The sequence below is a fragment of the Physeter macrocephalus genome, chromosome 12 (genome assembly GCF_002837175.3).
Source record: "Physeter macrocephalus isolate SW-GA chromosome 12, ASM283717v5, whole genome shotgun sequence".
Classification (NCBI taxonomy): Eukaryota; Metazoa; Chordata; class Mammalia; order Artiodactyla; family Physeteridae; genus Physeter; species Physeter macrocephalus.
In genome coordinates, this window is record NC_041225.1 from 78,934,725 (window position 1) to 78,956,286 (window position 21,562).

Below are 21,562 nucleotides of genomic sequence, written 5' to 3' on the forward strand. Positions count from 1 at the left end.
GTACTGATAGGCCTTTTGGTCACAGGCATCTGTGTGGGTTTTCTGAACCTTCGGTTCTTTCTCATAAAATGAAAATGTTACTGAGAAGAGTTATGAAGCTGAAAAAGATCACATATATATAAGCACCTGGCGTACGGTAGGTGCTTGAGAAATGTCAGTTCTCAAAATTCTGTTTCCTTGAATGGATCTCTGAAACCACTTCCCAAGTATTAACTAGCCCATGTGGAACTAAGTTGCTGAAACCTCTGTTTCTCTCTCCTGCTCCCTTTCTTACAGACTTTGGATGGAGGCCTGAATGTCATTCAGTTGGAAACTGCAGTAGGGGCTGCCATTAAAAGTTTTGAGAACTCTCTAGGTATTAATGTTCCTAGGAGCCGTTTTCTGCCTGTCAAAACCACATCAGATCTTTTGCTTGTGATGTCAAACCTCTATAGCCTTAATGCAGGATCTCTGACAATGAGTGAAAAGCGGGAATTTCCTACAGTGCCCTTGGTTAAATTAGGCAGTTCTTTTACAAAGGTACGTAATTATAAAGATGATATACATGTAAATTTGTATTTCTTAAATGTATAATTATAAAGATATGATACACATGTGAATTGGAGTCTAATTACAGTCTTTGCTGCTGATCTGTTATATTTCTCCATCTCTATTGTCTTTTAAAGGGAATCAGTCATAGAAGGTGAAAATGTAACTCATTTTTTAACCAACTGCTATAGAGTAGAAAAGAATGTTTACATTTTAAGACATTTTATGTCTTGTCTAAGACCATTACTGTTTTCATCAGTGAGAGAATGTTAATTCTAGTTTCACAAAATGTATTGAGCCTCTACCATGTGTAAGGTAGTGTTCTAGGTGCCGGGTATTTAGCAGTAAATGAAAGACTAAAATAGTTGCCTTCCTGGATATTCTAGTGGGGAAGGATGATAATAAGCAAGTAAGACAAATGTATAGTATGCCAAGTGATGGAAAATGCTTAAATAAAGCAGGAGTAGGGAATGTGTGGGTGTGGCAGTAGTGGTGTCATTTTACATTGGGTGGCCAGAGGGCCTCACTGAGAAATTGAGTACACCATGCAGGTATCTGGGGCAAAAAGCATTCTAGGCAGGAGGAATAGCAAGTATAGTAAAACTGACCCTAACATGATAAGTGGAATCCAAAAAATTTAATCACATAAAATGCTGTGAGGTTAATGAAGTGACAGCGTGAGCTTTTGTGGCTGGCCTGTAGAGTCCTGCTATGCTATCCAGGTCTATTCTAGTCCTGGTTGTGGTTTAGTGTCACCTGGTGTGGATGTGTGTACTTGCCCTTATATATTCGGGGCTATGATTCTGGGTCCTATGGCTGGGCTAGAATTTCCAAGATAGCATCAGGCATTTTAGAAGTCTCCCTGGTCTTTCGTGCCTCCCTCATCTGCCTGGTTGGGCTGGGAAAATCCTGGTGCTACAAAGACCCACCATCTGCCCACATCCTAAGGTAAGATTGCCACCTAACCTCATCTTCCCTTCCCACTCTTTCTAGCCTCTTCCATACCCTGCAGGAGATAAGAACTTTAGCTGCCTCAATTTGAGAACAGGGGCTGAGTGGGCAATGGCTACTTGCTCTGAGGAAGAACATGTCTTACGGACACTAGAGCACAGTGAGCAATTGAGGGATGGGGGTGGGAGATAGTTGGTCAGAGAGATAACAGGCCGGATTGTGTAGAACCTTGTAATTGAATATTGGGAGTGTGGCTTTTTTTTTTTTTTTTTTTTCCTTCTGGGGGATGAGAGGCCATTGGAGAGTGTGAGCTGAGGGGTCAAGTTGACCAATCTGGTGGGCAAGGGTAGAATCAGGGAAACCAGGAAACAGGCTGTTGCTGGAATCCTGGCTTGGACCAGGGGTGGTTGCAGGGGAAATAGTGAAAAATGTTGACATTATATTTTGAAAGTTGTACCTACAACTTGCTGTTGGACTAGGTAGGAGGGTGAGAGAGAGAACGGTAAGGATGGCTCTAAGGTTTTTGGCCTGTACAACTGGAAACATGGAATTGCCATTTACTGAGATACAGGAAGGCTTGGGTAGAGTAGGTTTAGCGGGAGCAGAATGGGGAGTTAAATTGTGGAGATACTGTACTTGGACCTTCAAATGGAGAAGCTGAATGTATGAGTGTGGAGGAGAGACCTAGAAAAGAGGTAAATTTGAGGGTTGTCACTTTATAGCTGGTAATTAAAGCCATGAGATAAGGATTACCTAGGGAGTGAAAGGGGGGCGGGGAGTCCAAGAACTGAGCCTTGCGGGACTGTAAGGCTTAGAGGGTTGGGATGAGGTGGAGAAAGCAGCAAACATGACTGAGGAGTTGCAGATGAAGAACTGGGCAGAAAACCATGAATGTGTGTGGCCTGAAAGCCAAATGAAGAAAATGTTTCAAGAAAAGAGGGACTAATCATTTGTAGTCAAGTGCTGCTGCCAATTCAAGTAAGATGAATGAGAACTTACCATTAGATATAACAGTTGAGAGGTTTTGGAGCCTGACTGGAATGGATTTAAAAGAGAATAGAAGAGAAATTGGAGATATGAGTGTAGAAAACTTATTCAGGAGTTTTGCTTTAAAGAAAAACAGAAAAATGGAGCTATAGTTAGAAAGGGATATAAGATTTTAGACGGTTTTTTTTTAAGTTGGGAGAATTTATAGCATGTCTTATACATTGATGGGAGTTGATACAATCAAGAGGGAAGGAACATTGAAGAGGGAGAAGGAATTGCTGGACAGTATCCTCGGGCAGTAGCCATAAGAAGAGTTAGCCTTAAGTTGGAATAGAAATGGTCCAACCCCAGTACTAGGAGGGACAGAGTAATGGGCTAGAGGGCAAGTGGGTGGTGGTGGTAGAAGTCAGTGGAAGTTCTCCTGTTGCTTCTCTTTTTCTCAGCAAAATAGGAAACAAGGCCATATAGGACTGTTTCTAGTGCCAGTAAATCTAAGGAAATCATAAGAGGCAAAAATAGTGATCATTTATAATGATAATTTGTGCTGTTGCTCTTCCTGAACTATATTCCTTCTTCTCAATCCTACCCATCCCATAAAACCCAGCTCCAGTCTAGCTTGCTTCGAACCATGAAGATCTCTTTTTTCCAACTAACTCCAGATTATGTGAACCACTCATCTGGCTCTTAGCATGTTGGTTGTTTATCTTTTTATTTATTACTGTTTTTTTATATGTCTGATCTACTCAGCTGTAGTGTAAGTTGCTTGATTGTAGGGACAATGTTCGTATCTCCTGGTCTCTCCTGCACAGGATATATAAATTCTCACTGCACACACAGTGAGTGCTTAAACAGGGTTCCTCCCGTAGAAGGCCTGAGCTTGGCCATAAATAGAATGTTTTATAGTTCAAGCAAACTATCTTGTTAATTTAATCCCTGTTTTTCTGTTAACCCATTTTTGAAACAATTTTTATGTTTACATTTTTCCTTCAGGTTCAGGATTATCTAAGGAGATTTGAAAGTATACCAGATATGCTTGAATTGGATCACCTCACAGTTTCAGGAGATGTAACATTTGGCAAGCATGTTTCATTAAAGGTGTGTGGTTATGATGAAAATTACAGTTCTTATAGCTTTACAAGACAGGTTTCATTTTTTAGTCCTAAATTTACCTTTATTTTAAGGAATACTTCTTAGTTTGTACCAGATTGTTTATAAGATATGCATTTTAAAAATGAAATAGCTTACTACAATATTTAGTATTAATACTGTTTTCCATAAATATACAACATAGTTAAAATATAATTGTTGTGTATAGGCATTTTGTGGAATATAGCATTCAGATGGAAAGCAAACACTATTAAATAATTGAATTGGTACTATTTTATTGAAATATGACAATATTTAAAATAGAATCACTGATAAATTAGCATTAGTTAACTAAAGATGACTATTTGAATCTGAATGAAAGTAGAAAAAAATGACAGCTTCATTTATACTGATTATAATCTATTCTTGTTAATCTGTTGTTATCAGTATGAAGATGTTCATTCACATTACTGTAGTGCTTGGGTACTTTGATGAGTATCATTCCAGCCTAGCATAAGAAATAGGAAGGACTATGGGTATGAGTATTAAAGCTCAGAACCAAAGATTCAAGTTTTTTCCTAATCAAATATTTTTTAAAAATTCCATACCTAGATTTCATGTGTTCTTCCTATTAAAGCTACTTACAGATCTTGGAAAAAAACAAAACAACATATATATAATTATTGCTGATACTGCTTCATCTAAACAGTTTTACTTAAGACATGAAATATAAATCATTACACTGTTCTTAAAAAAACAAAAAACCCCACACCTGTATGTAAACATAAACCAAGCACCTTTCAGTTTACGAAGGTAGATAATGCTGGTGGCCTTGCAAGTAGTTCTTGGAAAGGGCCCGTTTCCCACTGCTAGATTCCTTGCCTCCTTATCAGAGATGGTACCACAGCTACCGCCGGTATTGTGACAGGACCCATTAGTTTTCCTTAATGTGTTATTTGTTTTTCATGTGTAATATTGTTTATAAATACTCCATTGTAAGTGAAGTTCTACATGAACTTGATAATTGTAAGAAAATCAATTGCATTTTCAGCTGCACTTGCAAGTATACTCTTGTTTTTCGTTTTTCCTGTCACTTAGGGAACGGTTATCATCATCGCAAATCATGGTGACCGAATTGACATCCCACCTGGAGCAGTATTAGAGAACAAGATTGTATCTGGGAACCTTCGTATATTGGACCACTGAATGAAAAATATTGTGCATACTTTATACTAATTATGGGTTAAACAGTTTCTTACAATGAAATGTTCTCTAGGATTATAAAATAGGCAGGTACTTTACTATGTTACTGTACCCTGCAGTGTTAATTTTTAAGTTGAGTTTTCTGCGGTATGCTTTTAGTCTGTGAAAAGCACAGGTGGAAGCAATACTTTTCTTTTTGAAGAAGATCCTGAAAGTTAAATTCATCTTTAAGTGCAATATTGTTTAATCTTAAAACTGGGGTAGCTCTGCTGGAAAATCTTTTAACAGAGGCCTCAACGATGGTCACTTTGAACTGCTTGTGGTTTTAAAAATAAAGCTGTGAAGCAATCCATGTGTACACTTAATACTTTTCAATGCTAACTTTATGAAATGGTGAAGAAAAATGGCTTACTCTTGCTAAACAGTTACTCTGTCAGTTGGAAGACTTGCTCTTGGAACATTGAAATACTCACTAGCGAGTTACCTAACAAATCCAGTTTTTGCATTTCTAAGAATCTTAACCACATCATTATTTCCACAGGAATTAAACTTGAAGGTATTTAATATCTTTCATCCAGTTCTAAAGCTGGGATGCCTGCCATGCTCTCCATAGACTCTCCATTTATTGAAACAAAGTGGTGTTTCTTTTCCCAGCTGAAGGGGGTGGGGTGGGTAGAGGTAGGGCATTTCTTTCACATCCTTGTTCTCTAGTATAGCGGGGTGGGGTATAACTTTATAAAAAGTTCCCTTTCCTTGAAGCTTCACTTGTTGAAGCTTGCTTGTTGTTACTGAAAAATGTTCTTGAATAACCCAAATCGGGTCTGCTGGTAGTTTGAATTTCAGCTTTTCTCTAAGAATCAATTACATTTTCCAATTCTTCCATACTTGTTTTTGAGTAAGCTGCCTGTTTATTAATAAGTTTACTGTACACTATAAAAAGAAAGTTGTCTTTTAAAGTCTGGTAATTCTTTACAGCTTTATTTTAGACAATGACATACCTCTGTAATAATGATAAAGGAAAGAATTCCTCTTAGGAAATCAAAGAGCACAAAATAAGACTATTTCATTGTACATAATCACCACAAGGTTAGGCACTCTGACAGGGTTAGGCAAGATTCCTGGTGTGAAGTGAGGCACAGGCACTTTCATTTATAGAGTGCTGCTGATTCTAATTTTGAAGGTAGGTGTTATAAAAAAGTCTTTTAAAATAACTTACTCATCGCCTTATATTTCTGGCCCCAACACAGCAGCCTATATTTTAACAGTTCTATTTCTCCCTGGTCTTTGTTCATATACACATTGAAAGTTACTTACAAATAAGAACCCAAGGCAGGGGACATACTTCATTGTTATAAGGAGTTCTCATTTTAACATTCAGATAAGTAGGCAGAATATATGAAAATGTATGCTTACCTCTGCTAGAAATAAAAAGGAAAAACACCCCAACCCTGCATAGTTACTTTTATAAAAATACAGCTGTTAAACTACAGGCTTTCATACACCACATCTGAAAAGTATTTAAATTAGTTGCATAAATGAACACCAAAATCTTACTCTTTAATTATTACTTATGATCAGTCTTTCAAGTATTTAGACTATTCTGGAAGGCTTCACGCAGTTGACATACAGTGGTGATGATAGATTAGATTAAATGTGACACACAAAGCCTGAAACTTGACATTGGTCACTAAAACAAAAACTGAATTCCTAAATCCAAGCAATCAAAAGATGTTTATTTTTATAGAAAGATCTGTAAAAAAATAATTTTTCAAACAGCTTTACTTTCATAGAGAAAACTTTCTACAGAGGTTGAGTAAGATTTTAATATTTTAAGTTGTACCATCATTAAATAAGGTGGGACACCATATGAATTTCATTGCACTGGAAGAAATGCAAAGCATTTTTTAATATAAAGTATACAGAGCATTCTAGTCAACTACAGCTGTGTTACAGCTATGTGTTCTTTTGGATTTGGTCCAAAGAAACCTGAGTCTGTTTCCAGAGAGAATGAAAAATATTAGACACCTGATCAGTTACTCCTCACTGAAGGAAGCACACAAATGGCATTCCTTGTAGATCCCAGTGAATCCCAGTTTCCCAACACTGATACTTTCCTTTTCCCCTTCCCCAACCCCAGTTCACTTTGGGTTCCAGGTTCAGTTCTTGAATCACAGGCATCCATATTTTCGTCACAAACATACACATCCCACAGTAAGATGAACTACCCAGTTTTCCAGTATGTCATCACCTTTTCTGTTCCCAGATCTCAGCCATATTTAGGTCCAAATCTTTAAGGCCTTTTAAGGCTTGAAGATTTCCAGTGTAAAAAGCTACATCTGCTGTGACCAACCTAAACATTGGAAAGAAAATTATTTTTAATCTGTTTTCTTTTCAAATAAAGTAGCAATGCTCACCGAATAATCTGAGTCCTATCCTAGCTGCCAGACTATGATTTAAAATTTGGACCAAATGTCAATATATTTCTCTCAGCATGATTCCTACTATCATATAGTTAGATCATTTTATATTCTCTCTCTTTCAACAGTGTTGTTTTGAAAAGGAATAAACCAATGCAGGTTGGACTGTTTCATAATTAATTCTGCCCAGTAAAATAAATTTATCTTAGAACAGTATGAAATAGAGAAAAATAACAAGTTAAACTTTTTTTTTTGATCAGTTGTCACTAGAATAGAGTATACATGTATATGACTAGTGAACTCAAGGAAAAGACAGACAAGGTTTCCTGAATGCCATCCTAAGAAGTTAAATGAAGGCTGGAACTCGTGTTAAGTACTACTGGATACAAAACTTGCTATTGACAATCAATGTAACAATACTTGACAAAAAGTAAGAATTATACTTTTAAGTATTTAGCTGTCACATTAATGCCTATCCTTGAAAAAACACTCCTGGAAAGAATGCTCAGATGATAAACAAACATCAAAGCTCCACACACAAAAAATAGGGACTGGTCTGATTAGACGTGTACGTTGACAAATTTGGCCCATGGAGAAACAAATAGATCTTGATTTAGTAGTTTCTAAAAGAAGAGGAAATGCAGCTTTGATACTTTAAAGAGCATGTAAGTTCTAGACTGCTGGACCACAAGGGGGCAGAGGTATTTTAAGCACCCTTAATATGTGTATGAGTCTAATTTATAAATACATTCGTACTATGTACTTAATGTTTCAGCTTTTGTCACATGGCAGAATTCAGTAAGGACCGTATTTTTGTTTGAAACTCATCTGGGTCAAGGTGCTTTAAAATCCATAAAAAGAGTCTAAGTAAGTATGCTGAAACTGACAGCAATGGCTCAAAAAAGAACAGTCTTAAGGCAAGGCTCCCACATGAAAAATTAAACGAAATTAACGGAAATCTCCATTTTTAAATAGCATGTTATGTTTTATAAACAACTATTTACAGTCTATACAAGACAGTACATAGAAAATGTATGTTTTACATCAAAGTTGAAAATATTTGATAAAAGAACGTAAAAGAAAAGCAGATATTTGCAATATATAACCAATGAAGGATCAGTTTGAGGGCATATGCAAAAATCTAAAAGCAAGAAAAAGATAATACCCAAGATAAAAAATGGGTGAAGAATATGAAGAGGAAAAGTCACAGATGAGAACACCTGAATGACAAATACGTGAAAAGATGACAAACATTAGGAAATGCAAATCAAAACAAAATACCACTGTATTCCATCAGACTGGCAACAATTTAAAAAATCTAACAGCAAATGTTGGCAAGATGTGGAATAAAGGTGGGAATATAAACTTGGTATAGCCACTTTGGAGAACATTCTGGCAAAACCTTGTAGAGTGAAAATGTACATGTGATCCACTTCTATGTACATACCCTAAAGAAATGATCACACCATTACACATGTATAAGGAAATCTTCACTGTGGCATGATTGTAATGGAAGAAAGTAATGACCTAAAATCGATCACCAGGTGAAATGGAAACATTAAATATGGTTGATTCATGTGGGAGAATGCGATAAAGCAATCAAAAATGGACAATTTCTATATATCAAATTAACAATGTAGCGTATGTACAATATACCATGTAAGTAAATTAAATTCATAAAACAGCTCCACATTTTTTTTTAGATAAAGAGACAATAAATGAGAAGGACTTAAAGGATATAGACCAGATGTACTAGAAACATTGCCTAAGGGTTGGGGGAAAGAGAAAAGGACTGGAGATGGGGTCAAGGGGTACTTAAACTCCATCTGGAATGACATTTTAAAAAAAAATGAACATTTTTTTTCAAGTGAAAATGACAAATGTTAATAATGATCAATTCTAAGTAACAGGAATACAAATATTATTCTCCATATGTCTATTTTAAAAATAGAGAAAAAGAAAATCACATTAAAAAGAAAAAGTACAGGACTGGGGAGAAGAAGGAATAGGGAGCAACTGCTTAATGGGTCTGGGATTTCCTCTTGGGGTAGTAAAATGTTTGGAACTAGACAGAGCTGGCAGTTTCACCCAGGTGGCGGCTGCGAAGGCACTAAGGACCACTGAATGGTTAACTATAAAACGGTTAATTTTATGTTATGTGAATTTCACCTCGAAAAAAAGTAAAATTTTAAAGCCATTTCGGAACAAAAAGTCCTTTTAAGCAGGGAGTTTATTATGTCTTTGGCTAGAGTCTAGAGAGAAATTTTCAGGGAATTCTATCTTTCAAGTGATTGCTCAAAGACATAGTTTGACTTACACAGTATTAGTGTCTTTAAAAGTATGTGACAACGAAGATCTCTAAGGTGGTACCAACCCCCAAATAGCTTTATTAAACAAAGAATATAATAAGTGATGAATTAACTTGGATGCTTCAGAACTACTGGTCTGAGAAAAACCAACCTGTGAGATTTAGTTATGTGAATAAAAGTAGAGAAGTATGAGTGGAATGGGCCTTTAGCTTTTTATGAATAGTTTCTGAGAGGTATTTGATATTTGTTATACTGTCTTTTGAACTTTTCTGTGGCTTTGAAATTTTTGAAAATAAATCTTTAAAAAAAAAAAAAGAAGAACCAGGTAATAATCAAAAGAGAGAATCAGATTTTTGCATAAAACTCTTAAATTCAGCCTGGCTGACAAATTCAGCAGTTTGAAGCTTCCAAATAGTTTTGTGCAAAATCAATTCATTGTACTCTCCAACAACACAGGTTTGAACTGCGTGGGTCCACTTATATGCAGATTTTTTAAAACAGTAAATACTAGAGCATTACATGATCTGCAGCTGGTTGAATCTGTGGATGTGGAATTGTTGATACAGAGGAGCCCTGTATATGGAGGGCCAGCTCCCTAAGTTATACCCAGGTTGTCAACTGCTGGAGGGTCGGCACCTCCAACCCCCACCCCATCCCCCTCTTGCTCAAGGGACTTCTTTTCTTTTTAAGGGTAGGGCCAACTTCTGACTCCAGAAGATGTTTTTTACATTTGTTCCTATAAGTTTGAAACTTAAGCCTGAAACTCCTTTAAAAGGGAACAAAATATTCTATTCTTAAAAATCCATGGAACAGGTAACACACTACGAAATCATATAAAGGTGTACCTACATGATCAGTGCTTTGCACTTTGTATAATCTTTAAACCCATATCTTTATCTACATTGCTCTTAACAAAAATTCTGTGACAGAACTTTTTATCATCCCTATTTTTAAATCCAAGAATATTAAGACTCAGGGTAAGTGATTTGCCCAGTTACAGAGCTAGTAAGTGGCAGAACTTAACCCAAGTTTTCTGATTCTAAATCTATTTCGCCAATAATACATATAATTTGTCCAATGGCTTACAATAAAATATGTATACACTTATTTTTTGTAACCCTGTGAAGGAATTAAGGCAGATTTTATGGTTCTCATTTGATAAATAAGGCACAGAGGTTAAGTGACTTTCTCATGGTCATACAAAGTAGGACTTTGGGTTCTGTCTGGATAGATGAAGACTACTGGGTGACTTAAGGGGGTGCTACTAATGTACACTGCCTCAAAATGGACATATAAGGTCAGTTAACTAATTCACCATCTACAAAACACTTTAACACAGATAGATATAGATATAGATATAGATATACATCACCTCCACAGAGGGAAAAAGCAAAAGTTTGCTGATTTTACAGTCTGGGGCCCTGGCAAGATTATAGTGGAAAAGGACAGCATAATGAATAAAAACCAATCAAACAGTTCAATATGGGAGTATGGGGTAAAAACATGTTGAAAACATACCCATTTTGAGGTCCTCCATCATTTATCACATTTAAGTGAGATAATTGCTTTTTCAAGTGGAGTTTGTAACTTGCATTAATTCTTAAAAATAACATCTGGAAAAGAAATAAAACTCAGTTTCTTAAAGCTCTATTGACATAGAAGAAAGACGTAAGTAAGTAATCACTATTATTTGCAGAAAAATTTTAAAAACCTTTTGCTTTGGCATATACTTTTAAAATGCTCCTCTGAAAGTATTTAATTGCTATTTCAGTATAGTTTTTCTCCTTAGTTGGATAAAAGCTCTTTTTGCTCTTTTCAGTAGTACTTCTTTTAGTGATATGACTTATCACTGCCTTTTGCCCCTTAGTAGAAATCCTCTGGCATGTGTAAATGGGATCAACCACACAGGTAAAAAGAATAAAACGAGACGGAGAATTCTGCAATGTATCGATATTAACTAGGAACTTGATAGAGAAGAAAGTCACAATGGTAAAGGCAAGGCTACCGTTATCCTTCCCAATTACTTGGAAGTATTTTATTGCTTCACATGCAGATTTTTAATGCAATATTTCTTTGGGAAATGCCTGACCTGAAATTATATACAATTAATCTATGGAAACAATTTTGTGAAATATATTTCCCATGGGAAAAAATATATAAAGTCATCTATGGAAAAGTTTTATGGAATTACTGGTACTCAAGTGACAATAATGACATAAAATCTATAATTTGTGCCCAGCTTGACAAGAGTTCCCTTTAAATGATGATGCAGATAAAAATACATGAAATACCTATATACCCAGCTCCTGGACCTGGCTAAGCCTTGTTCTAGAATTAGAACTCAAATGGCAAATCCAGAAGGTCAGAATGTCAGAGGTGGGGGATCTTACATGTGGAATGAAAAGATGGCTTGGCTAGGAAGACTGAGAAAGGAAGAAGAGACCCTAGTGGGTGCTCCATATCTCAAGGCTCCTCCTCAGTCCTCAGAGAACCCCAAAGGTGCTGAATGATATTTAATCATAAAGATGGTATGATTAATGAAAACCTAGGGAAGCATGAAAAAATGGTAATAGCTAGTATAGGATGGAAGTCTGAGGTGGCATGGGAAAGGAGACCAGCAGGTGCAAGAGCAGGGAAGAGACACTGAAAAAGCTACTCTCTGCTCCCAAATACCATTTCCAAGCACTCAACCAATTAGAGACAAACTGAAATATTGATAAGAAACTTGTCTAAATAGCAAAAATCCCAGTGAAAGCTAAGATCATTAGTCATGTAACAACTAGGCTTGTACTAATTATAACATTATATCATTCTACAATTAGACTTGAATGAGATCACCTGGTATAAAGGGAACAAACTAAGGTGGGTAAAGAAGACCGGAAAAAAAGAAGTACTGGAACCTTTAAAATACTAGGCGAGGGAACCGAGGGAAGTCACGGGTAGGAATGTCACCGAAAAGTGAACAGAACTCTGGTAATAGTGTAGGGAAGACAGTAGAGACAGGGTGGATACTTCAAAAGTAAGAGGTGCCAAAGACTACCCATTTTGCTATTTTTCCTGATCTGTGCCTACTACACATCATTTATGCTGATCTAATAAATATTAATGTTAAGGCATATTGATTGAGTTACTTTATATGTCATCTCATTATTAAGTCCATCACTAATTCCTCCCCTATCCAATTTGGATTATAATCACAGTGAGTAACATTCTACTATTCATTGATAAATGCTAATCCTGATTTTCAAACTAATAATGTAATAAATGATGTCAGTAGAATCTGGGACCTCTGATGACCCAATGGACAAATGAAAATCTGCTTTTTAGAATGGCTGACTACACAGCAAAGCTACTATTGCTCTGGCCTGTCAGGGCAAGGAGCACTTTGAAATCAAGTCAATATAACAACTGGAAAAAATAATAATAATCATACTGGAATACGAACTAAGCTTAACTATGCCAAAAGTACATAATAAAAACACTCCAATTCTGCATGCATATTATGTTATATATAATAGTTTTAGGAATTACTACTCACTTGTGTTTGTTCTTCTGGAAGGAGATCAAAAATAGCTTCATGCATTTTTGCCATTTGCTTACAAATATTCCTGAAACAGGCAGAAGGAACGGGAGCTTTCACTTCATACTGGCAGGGAAAAATAATGAGAATTATATTCATGTCCTCTGGATTGCATACTGTCCCCACTGTTCCCTAAAACATATATTTTCTGCCCCTACACATCTAACTCTTCAACTGTGATCTGTGCTACTCATGCAAATCTCAAAAACTTTTCATTAAAAATCTTAATCTATTTTGAGAGAGCCAGCATAATTTAGTGGCTAAGAACATAGGCGGCTTCCCTTCTTAAGATGGACTGCTTGGGTTCAAATCCCAACTCTTAAAATTCTTAGCTATGTGAGATGGGGTGAGTTACTTCTCTATATTGGGTGAGATATTTCTCTATATCTCAAAGGGCGTGCTGTGAGGATTTTAAAAGATGGCTCATAAGAACTCAAACCAGTGCTTGATACCAAGTAGGTACTCAAAAAATGTTAGCTACTATTCTGGCTTAATATATGATAATGAATCATTAAAGTAGGCCCTGCAAATTTACAGATTATTTTTTAAACATGATTTTAAGAATGCATTCAACATGATCATATCTGAAATCAATATAACTGGTAGAATTAAAATGTTCTTTTTCTTTGTAGGTGGGCCAATATAGTAATCATATTTACCCTAAGGTTAAGAGAAGACTTTTTCAGGCTTCCCTGGTGGCACAGTGGTTAAGGATCCGCCTGCCAATGCAGGGGACACAAGTTCGAGCCCTGGTCCGGGAAGATCCCACATGCCATGGAGCAGCCCGTGCACCACAACTACTGAGCCTGCGCTCTAGAGTCCATGAGCCACAACTACTGAAGCCCGCACGTCTAGAGCCCATGCCCGGCAACAAGAGGAGCCACCACAATGAGAAGCCCGTGCACTGCAACAAAGAGTAGCCCCTGCTCGCCACAACTAGAGAAAGCCTGAGCGTAGCAATGAAGACCCAACGTAGCCAAAAATAATAAATAAAATAAATAAATTTAAAATAATAATAATAAAAAAGAGACTTTTTCAATGATCTATATGGAAAATTTAAAATTAGGTAAATTCACTTACTATTCTTACATCTGGAACAGTATACTGATATGATTTAGATAATCATCTTTTATCCCACATTTTAGAATTCACAGCTTAAATTATATATCATTTTCATTTATAAGACACATTTGGGCTAAATAATTATATTTTAGATGCACTAATCTTATATAGTTTATTAAAATGATGAGTTCCAATATACTGCTGCAGCAGAACCATGTGGAAGTCACTGTGTGACTGGACCAAGCAAAGTCGTGACCACTCAAGGGTTTGTCTCTCTTCAGCCCAGAGATCTATCAAACATCCCCTTATCTTTTTTATTAATAACAGTTTTAAGATATAATTCACATATCATAAAATTCACCCCTTTAAAGTGTACAATTAACTTTTTTTAGTAAACTCTTAGTTATACAACCATCACCACTAATTCCCAAACATTTTCATCACCCCAAGAAGAAACCCCATGCCCATTAGCAGGCACGCCCCATTCCCCACCCCCCCCACCTCAGCCCCTGGCAACTACTAATCTCTAGAAATGGAATCATACAATCTGTGGCTTTTTGTGACTGGCTTCTTTCACTTAGCATGCTTTCAAGGTTCATCCATGTTGCAGCATGTGTCAGTACCTCATCTTTTTTATGGCTGCATGATATTCCATTGCATGAACATACCATAGTTTATCCACAATCAGCAATTAATGGACATTTAAGTTACTTCTACTTTTTGGCTATTATGAATAATAATGCCATGAACATTCATGTACAGATTTCTGTGTAAACAAATGTTATCAATTATCTTGGGTATATACCCAGAAGTGGAATTACTGGATCATATGGTAACTCCATGTTCAACCTTTTGAGGAAATGCCAAAATGTTTTCCACAGTGTCTGTACCACTTTACAATCCCACCCAGCAGCATATAAGGGTTCCAATTTCTCCATATCCTCACCAACACTTGTTATTGTCTTTTTTATTTTAGCATCCTAGTGGGTATGAAGTAATATCTCACTGTGGTAATATCCCATTATCTTAACTATCCCCCTGTCCTGGGTTGAATAATATCTTCCCCAAATTCATGTTCACTTAGAGCTTCATAAGGTCATGGTGGATTAGAGTGGGTCCTAAATCCACTGACTGGTGTTTTTATAAAAGAAAGGAGAGGGAAAGTTAGACACAGAGACACACAGAGGGAAGATGACCACGTGAAGACAGAGGCAGAGATTGAAGTGATGCATCTACAAGCCAAGGAATGCCAACAACTGATAGTAAGCAACTGAAGCTAGAAAGGGGCAGGGAAGGATTCTTTATTAGAGCCTTGAGAGGGAGCATGGTCTAGGGACACTTCTATCCTCCAGAACTACAAGAGAATAAATTTTTGTGTTATAAGCCACTCAGTCTGTGGGAATCTGTTATGGCAGCCCCAGGAAACTAGCACACCCCCAAAACCTTCCTTCATCACTGCTTTCCTTCAAGATACTATCCTTTCCATCTGACCTTCACTGCACATTTCTTCAATCACTTAAACTTGATACTGTACTTCTTTATTCTCAACCCTTAAAGTCTGGTTCTTGTCACCACCCAAACTACCTTCCCTCCGCCATTAACAATCTTCTGAAATTTCTCTCTGGAAAAATCACTAAAGAGGTCCTAATTTCCAAATTTAGTAACTTTTCTAGTTTCCCTTCCTCACTGCTCTGCAGTATTTCACACAATCTCACACTTGAAACACTATCCTGGTGCAGTACAATGCTTTCCCAGTTCCTCCCCTCCTAACCTTTCCCTTCTTCTATCTCCTGTCTCCTAAGTGCAAAGCTACTTTAACATTAATACCCCCTTATCTTCCTAATTTTTCTCTCATCAACGTCGTTCAGTCTCATAACTTCTAATATATCTCCAGTTCTGAACCATTTTATTTGTTACATGTTCCAATCCATAACTGAGTTTACCATGAGCTTTCCCAAACCTGCTCCTCTTACCTGTTTCAATTACTGTTACTGGTATTACAATCCTCCTGATCACACAGCCCTGAAATCTCCAACTAGTTTTTATTCCTTCTTTTCCTTGTTTCCTTGTATTGAATCAGTGACTAAGTTCCATCAAATATACTTTCATATTATTTTACACATTAGTTAGTACTCTAGGTCAGAATTTCTCAAACTCCATACTACTGACATTTTGAACTAGATAATTTTTTGCTGTCAGGGTTGTCCTGTGTATTGTAGGATGTTCAGCGGCATCCCTGGTCTCTACTCACTAGTTGCCAGTATCATCCCACCCTAAGTTGTGACAACCAAAAATGTTGCCAACATTTCTGAATGTCCTCTAGGGACAAAATTGTCTTAGTTGAGAAACCCCACCCTAGGTGAGGCCTCAGTACTTCTCATGTGAAAAAATATAGCATTTTAACAAATCCAGATATTACTTCAACAAACACTTAATAAAACTTCCTGACACACAGTAAGCTCTAAATAAATATTTTCCTGGATGTGTATATGTATGTATGTACATATGTGTGTGTAAATGCACACAGGTATGTACATATGTGTATAAGTGTATGTGCGTGCTTGAACAAACGTGTCAGCTGAACTGTACAAAGATGAAACAGAGATAGTCCCTTTGGGGAGCTGGCTGTCCGTTGTTCCAGACGAACAACACCAAAGTTCGCTGGTGTTCCAGAAAGTGGACACTACATTCTACAGGAACAGGGGTGAAGAACATTTAGGTGACAGCAGAGATGGCTTTCTAGGAGCACACTCAGGCTGCTGAGTCTTCAAAGGAAAAAAATTAAGTGAAAGTATTCCAAATGGAGGAGGACATGCCACAACACCTCAAATCCATTCCACATACTATCTGATTAACCCTTCTAAAGTACTGGGTTGGCCAAAAAGGTCATTCGGGTTTTCCCATATGTTACAGAAAAACCCAAATGAACTTTTTGGTCAACCCAATAAAATTCTAATTAAGTGATTAGTTTAAAAACTTTTGGGTTCTGTTTCTGTTTAAAATTTAGAAAGCTGCAAGAGAATGTCATTACTACCCTAACCACAAAAAAAAAATGGGAATTTATAAGACCATAACATTTCTTGAACCTATCAGAGAACAGAGGTTACAGGAACCAAGGGAACTAATTCCAAAGAGTAACGAGGCCCCCCGAGGAGGAATGGGACACAGGAATCACTTTCAGCAAAGCATAGGAAGAAGAGGTGACCACTCTAGAAGCAAACAAGAAAACAACTAACGTTTTAACAATTTCCCAAAAGCCAAATAGACTAGCATATGTTCACAATAAGAGAGAACCCTAGCTACAAGGGAAGTTTCCACTCACAAGCTCTCCATGGGTCTCTAGCAGGTGCTCACAAGCAACACTGGGGTCAGGGCAGGAGACCATAGAGAGTCACTCTCAGTAACACAGGCAAGCAGGAGGTGACTGGCTGCCACCAGGGAAAAGGAACAAATACCACCCACTCCCCCAAACCCTCCTTGTATACAGGGCAAAAGCCTTAAGTCACTGAGAAGGAACTCTTTCGTCCCCAAGGCCACTGTGTGAGGGGTAGAAACAAAACATGCCTGGTTCTGAGGAAAGGGAGAAAAACATCTTAAGCCCAGGATCCTACACCAATCAAAGCAGAGGCTGGGTACAATTGGAGGAGTGAAAACACTGAGAAGGCTCCACATCCAAGGACTCACATTACCTAATTTCAAGACTTATAATAATGCTACAGTAGTTAAGACAGTGTGTTACTAGTGTAAAGACAGACATATAAATCAATAAAACAGAACAGAGAGTCCAAAAACACAGCCACACAAAAATAGTCGACTGATTTTTCAACAAAGGTATCAATAGAGAAAGGACAGTCTTTTCCACAAAAGGTGTTGGAACTATCCAAAAAAATGAACATTGACTCATACTTCACACTATATAAAAAAATCAACTAAAAATGGATCATGGACTTATATATAAAACCTAAAACAATAGTGCTTCTAGAAGAAAACACTGGAAATTATCTTTGTAACTTGGGTGACAAAAAGTTATTGGGATAAGACACAAGAAGCATGAATAATAAAAGAAAAAACTGATAAACTGGAGTTCATCAAAGTTAAAAACTGCTCTTTTTAAGACACTTAAGAAAATGAAAAGGTAAGCCATAGACTGCGAGAAAATACATACTTGATAAAGGACTTGTATCTAGGATATATAAAGAACTCTTAAAACTCAATAAGATAACCCAATTTTTAAAAATGAGCAAAAAAATTCGAACATTTTGCCAGAGAAAAAGTATGGATGGCAAACTAACACATGAAAAGATACTCAACATATTGGTCATTATATAAATTAAAACCACAATGAGATATCACTCAATACAGACCTACTAGAAGACTAACATTAAAAACCAGAGACAATAGAAGGTGCTGGTGAAGATAAAGAGTACCTAGAACTGCTGTACATCACAAGTAGAATATAAAATTGTATAGTCACTTTGGAAAATAATTTGGCAGTTTTTTATAAAGTTTTATATTTCTATGCCACCATCAATATATTCCAAGGTATTTACACAAAAGAAATGAAAACACATGTCCACACAAAGATGTGCCCATGAATGTATATAGTGGCATTATTCATAACAGCCAGAAACTGGAGAAAACCCGAACATCTATCAATTGATGAATGGATAAACAAATAGTAGTACATCCATACAATCGATATCACTCTATAATAAAAATGAACAAGCTATTAACACCTGCTGTAACATCCATGAATTTCAAAAGCATTATGCTAAATGAAAGGAACCTGGGACAAGAGGTTACATTCTGTATAATTCTATTTATAGGACATTCTGGAAAAGGCAAAATTATATGGAAGAAAATCAGATCAGTGGTTGTCATGGTTTGGGGATGTCGGGAAAAGGATTAACTGCAAAAATGCCAACAGTGATGGAATTGTTCTATATCTTGATTGTGGTAGTTCTACTACACATACATGTTAACATCCATCAAATTATATACTTAGAAAGGATGAATTTTACCGAATGTAAATTATACCTCCATAAACTTGAATTAAATTGCTTAGCTTTCCACTGATAGTCAAAGCTCTCCACTATCTTTCCAACATATCTCCCACTCCTGGGTTTACCCACCCTAATACTTTAGCTAAATGGAATTACTTACCTTTGTTATTATTAATAACAACAGCAAAAACATTAGCAGTCAACATTTATTGGAACTGGCTATAGTCAGATACATGATAAAAAAAAAGTGCTCCACATATATTATCTCATAAATCATCCCTACAAGTTTACGAGGCTTTATTATTATCCTCAGAGCAGCCGCATAGCACAGGGAGATCAGCTCTGTGCTTTGTGACCACCTGGAGGGGTGGGATGGGGAGGGTGGGAGGGAGGGAGACGCAAGAGGGAAGAGATATGGGAACATATGTATATGTATGACTGATTCACTAGAGGAGAAGCTAACACACCATTGTAGAGTGGTTGTACTCCAATAAAGATGTTAAAAAAAAAAAAAAGAAACAGTTTGGTATCAAAAATAAATAAATAAAAGAAAAATTTTAAAAAAGAGAGAGATAGGAACCGAGGCTTAAGGAGATTAATAATTTGCCCAAGGTTCTTCAGTGACACTTCAGTGTGACAAACATGGAATTTGAATTTAGGTCTACCTGACTCCAAAACCCAACACTAAACTTCCTTCTTAGGATTCCTACCAACATGTCTGTTCATGCTGTTACCTCAGAGTATCTCTTCGCCTCAACTTCATTTGCTCTAATTTTATCCATCTTTAAAAGCAAAACTTATATGCATGCATCATCCATAAAGCTTTCCCAGATCTCCCTCCCCAGCTGACAACCATCTCTTTCAAAACATTAAAAGCTCCAATAGCACTGAATTGATTCCTTACTTATTATACTTTAATCTACCTCCTGTTATAGTTATTGATATAATTATCCTACTAGATATTTTACTGTATGAGGACAAGATCAAAGGCTTCTTCACCCTTGTGTATCACTGTTAACCTAACACGATTTAACTCAATGAATGAATGAATGGTGGCTGGGACATCAGTCTAGCCAGTAGCACAATTAGATGTTAATGTTTCATTCTACCCAAGGAAAGGTACCCTTGTTTATTAGCTTCTTAGAATCAGCCTATATTTTATTACTGTGTTATTCTTCTTTCCCCGAATTAAAATTCCTGATAAGAAAATGAAAAGCTAAAAATTGAGAGACTAACCCAAATCAAACACTGTCTGCTATTTTGGTGTGAATTAAAAACAGGGCCAAACTCCTGGGCAACCCATGGAAACAAGTAGGGCAGGGAGTGGTAAAGAGAGACTTGATAATACAGGGAAAATGTAACATGTCAGGGTAATAGGAAAAGTCATCAGTGAGGAAGGGAGCAGAGAAAACACTAAGTTGCAAATGTCTAGGCACACTCTTGACATTTAAAAAAATGACATAAAAAATGGGGAGGGGGCTTCCCTGGTGGCGCAGTGGTTGAGAGTCCGCCTGCCGATGCAGGGGACACAGGTTCATGCCCTGGTCCGGGAAGATCCCACATGCCGCGGAGCGGCTGGGCCCGTGAGCCATGGCCGCGGAGCCTGTGCTCCGCAACGGGAGAGACCACAACAGTGAGAGGCCCGTGTACCGCAAAAAAAAAAAAAAAAAATGGGGAGGGAGGTATTTGAAATTTATAAAAGAGTTAAGAGACATAATAACCAAATGCAATATGTAATTTTGTTAGGTGTGATATAGTAGTGTGATTATATAAAAAAGTATCCCTCCCTAGTTTTTAGAAATATATACCCAAGTATTTAGGGATGAAATATTATAGTGCCTCAAATTAACTATAAAATATTTTAGCAAAAAAAGAAAAATGTTAATGACTGTTAAATATAGGTGATAAATATATGGGAAGCTCATTAAATAATTTTCTTTATTTTTCTTTACCAAAAAGAAAGAAAGAGAGAAAAAAGAACGCAATGAATTGTCACAGGAAAAAGTCCAGCCATAGTCCCAATTCTTGTTCATAGACTTTGGATGACCAACATGATAGAAAAAAGTCAAGGTTTTAAGAGTACCAGCACTTTTTTGGTTTTGCTTCATTCTATTCCCCAGCTTATTACTAGTTTCACTATTTAACATTTACCTTACTCTACATTATTAGGTGTTAAGTCCTCTGCCTTGTTAGATGATAAACTTCTTGAGGGTAGTCACAGTACATTATTCATTGACTTTTGGTACACAGAAGAATGTCATGTATCAAAAAGGAAACTGGTGGAATAGAACTGCTTTTGCATTTAGCTTGTACTTGGCAACCATGAAGAAAATAGAGAATTTCTAACCAATAATTTTTCTCCATACAAAACTAGAAACTTAGAAGGCATAACATAACATAGGTATGTCTGCACATAACTATAAATTCCTTAAGCTT

At 36.7% G+C, this 21,562-nt stretch overlaps 2 protein-coding genes across 11 annotated transcripts in view; one reads left to right on the forward strand and one right to left on the reverse strand.

Moving 5' to 3' along the window:
- Positions 1–5,104, forward strand: part of UGP2 (UDP-glucose pyrophosphorylase 2) — a 62,073-nt gene extending 56,969 nt beyond the window's left edge. For all 5 annotated transcript variants that reach the window (XM_007111929.3, XM_007111930.4, XM_007111928.3 and 2 more), the window contains exons 8-10: positions 277–519; positions 3,457–3,561; positions 4,651–5,104. In XM_007111929.3, the coding sequence (XP_007111991.1) occupies positions 277–519; positions 3,457–3,561; positions 4,651–4,758 (456 nt within the window). In that variant the 3' untranslated portion in view covers positions 4,759–5,104. The remainder of the gene's footprint in view (positions 1–276; positions 520–3,456; positions 3,562–4,650) is intronic.
- Positions 1–21,562, reverse strand: part of VPS54 (VPS54 subunit of GARP complex) — a 109,237-nt gene that overhangs the window by 5,179 nt on the left and 82,496 nt on the right. For 5 of the 6 annotated variants that reach the window (XM_007111923.4, XM_055089203.1, XM_007111925.4 and 2 more), the window contains 3 exons: positions 13,020–13,127; positions 11,000–11,094; positions 6,468–7,105 (listed from right to left, as the gene is read on the reverse strand). In XM_007111923.4, the coding sequence (XP_007111985.1) occupies positions 7,000–7,105; positions 11,000–11,094; positions 13,020–13,127 (309 nt within the window). In that variant the 3' untranslated portion in view covers positions 6,468–6,999. Of the gene's footprint in view, positions 1–6,467; positions 7,106–10,999; positions 11,095–13,019; positions 13,128–21,562 lie in introns of those variants that run through there. The other variant, XM_028497143.2, reaches the window with a different exon arrangement.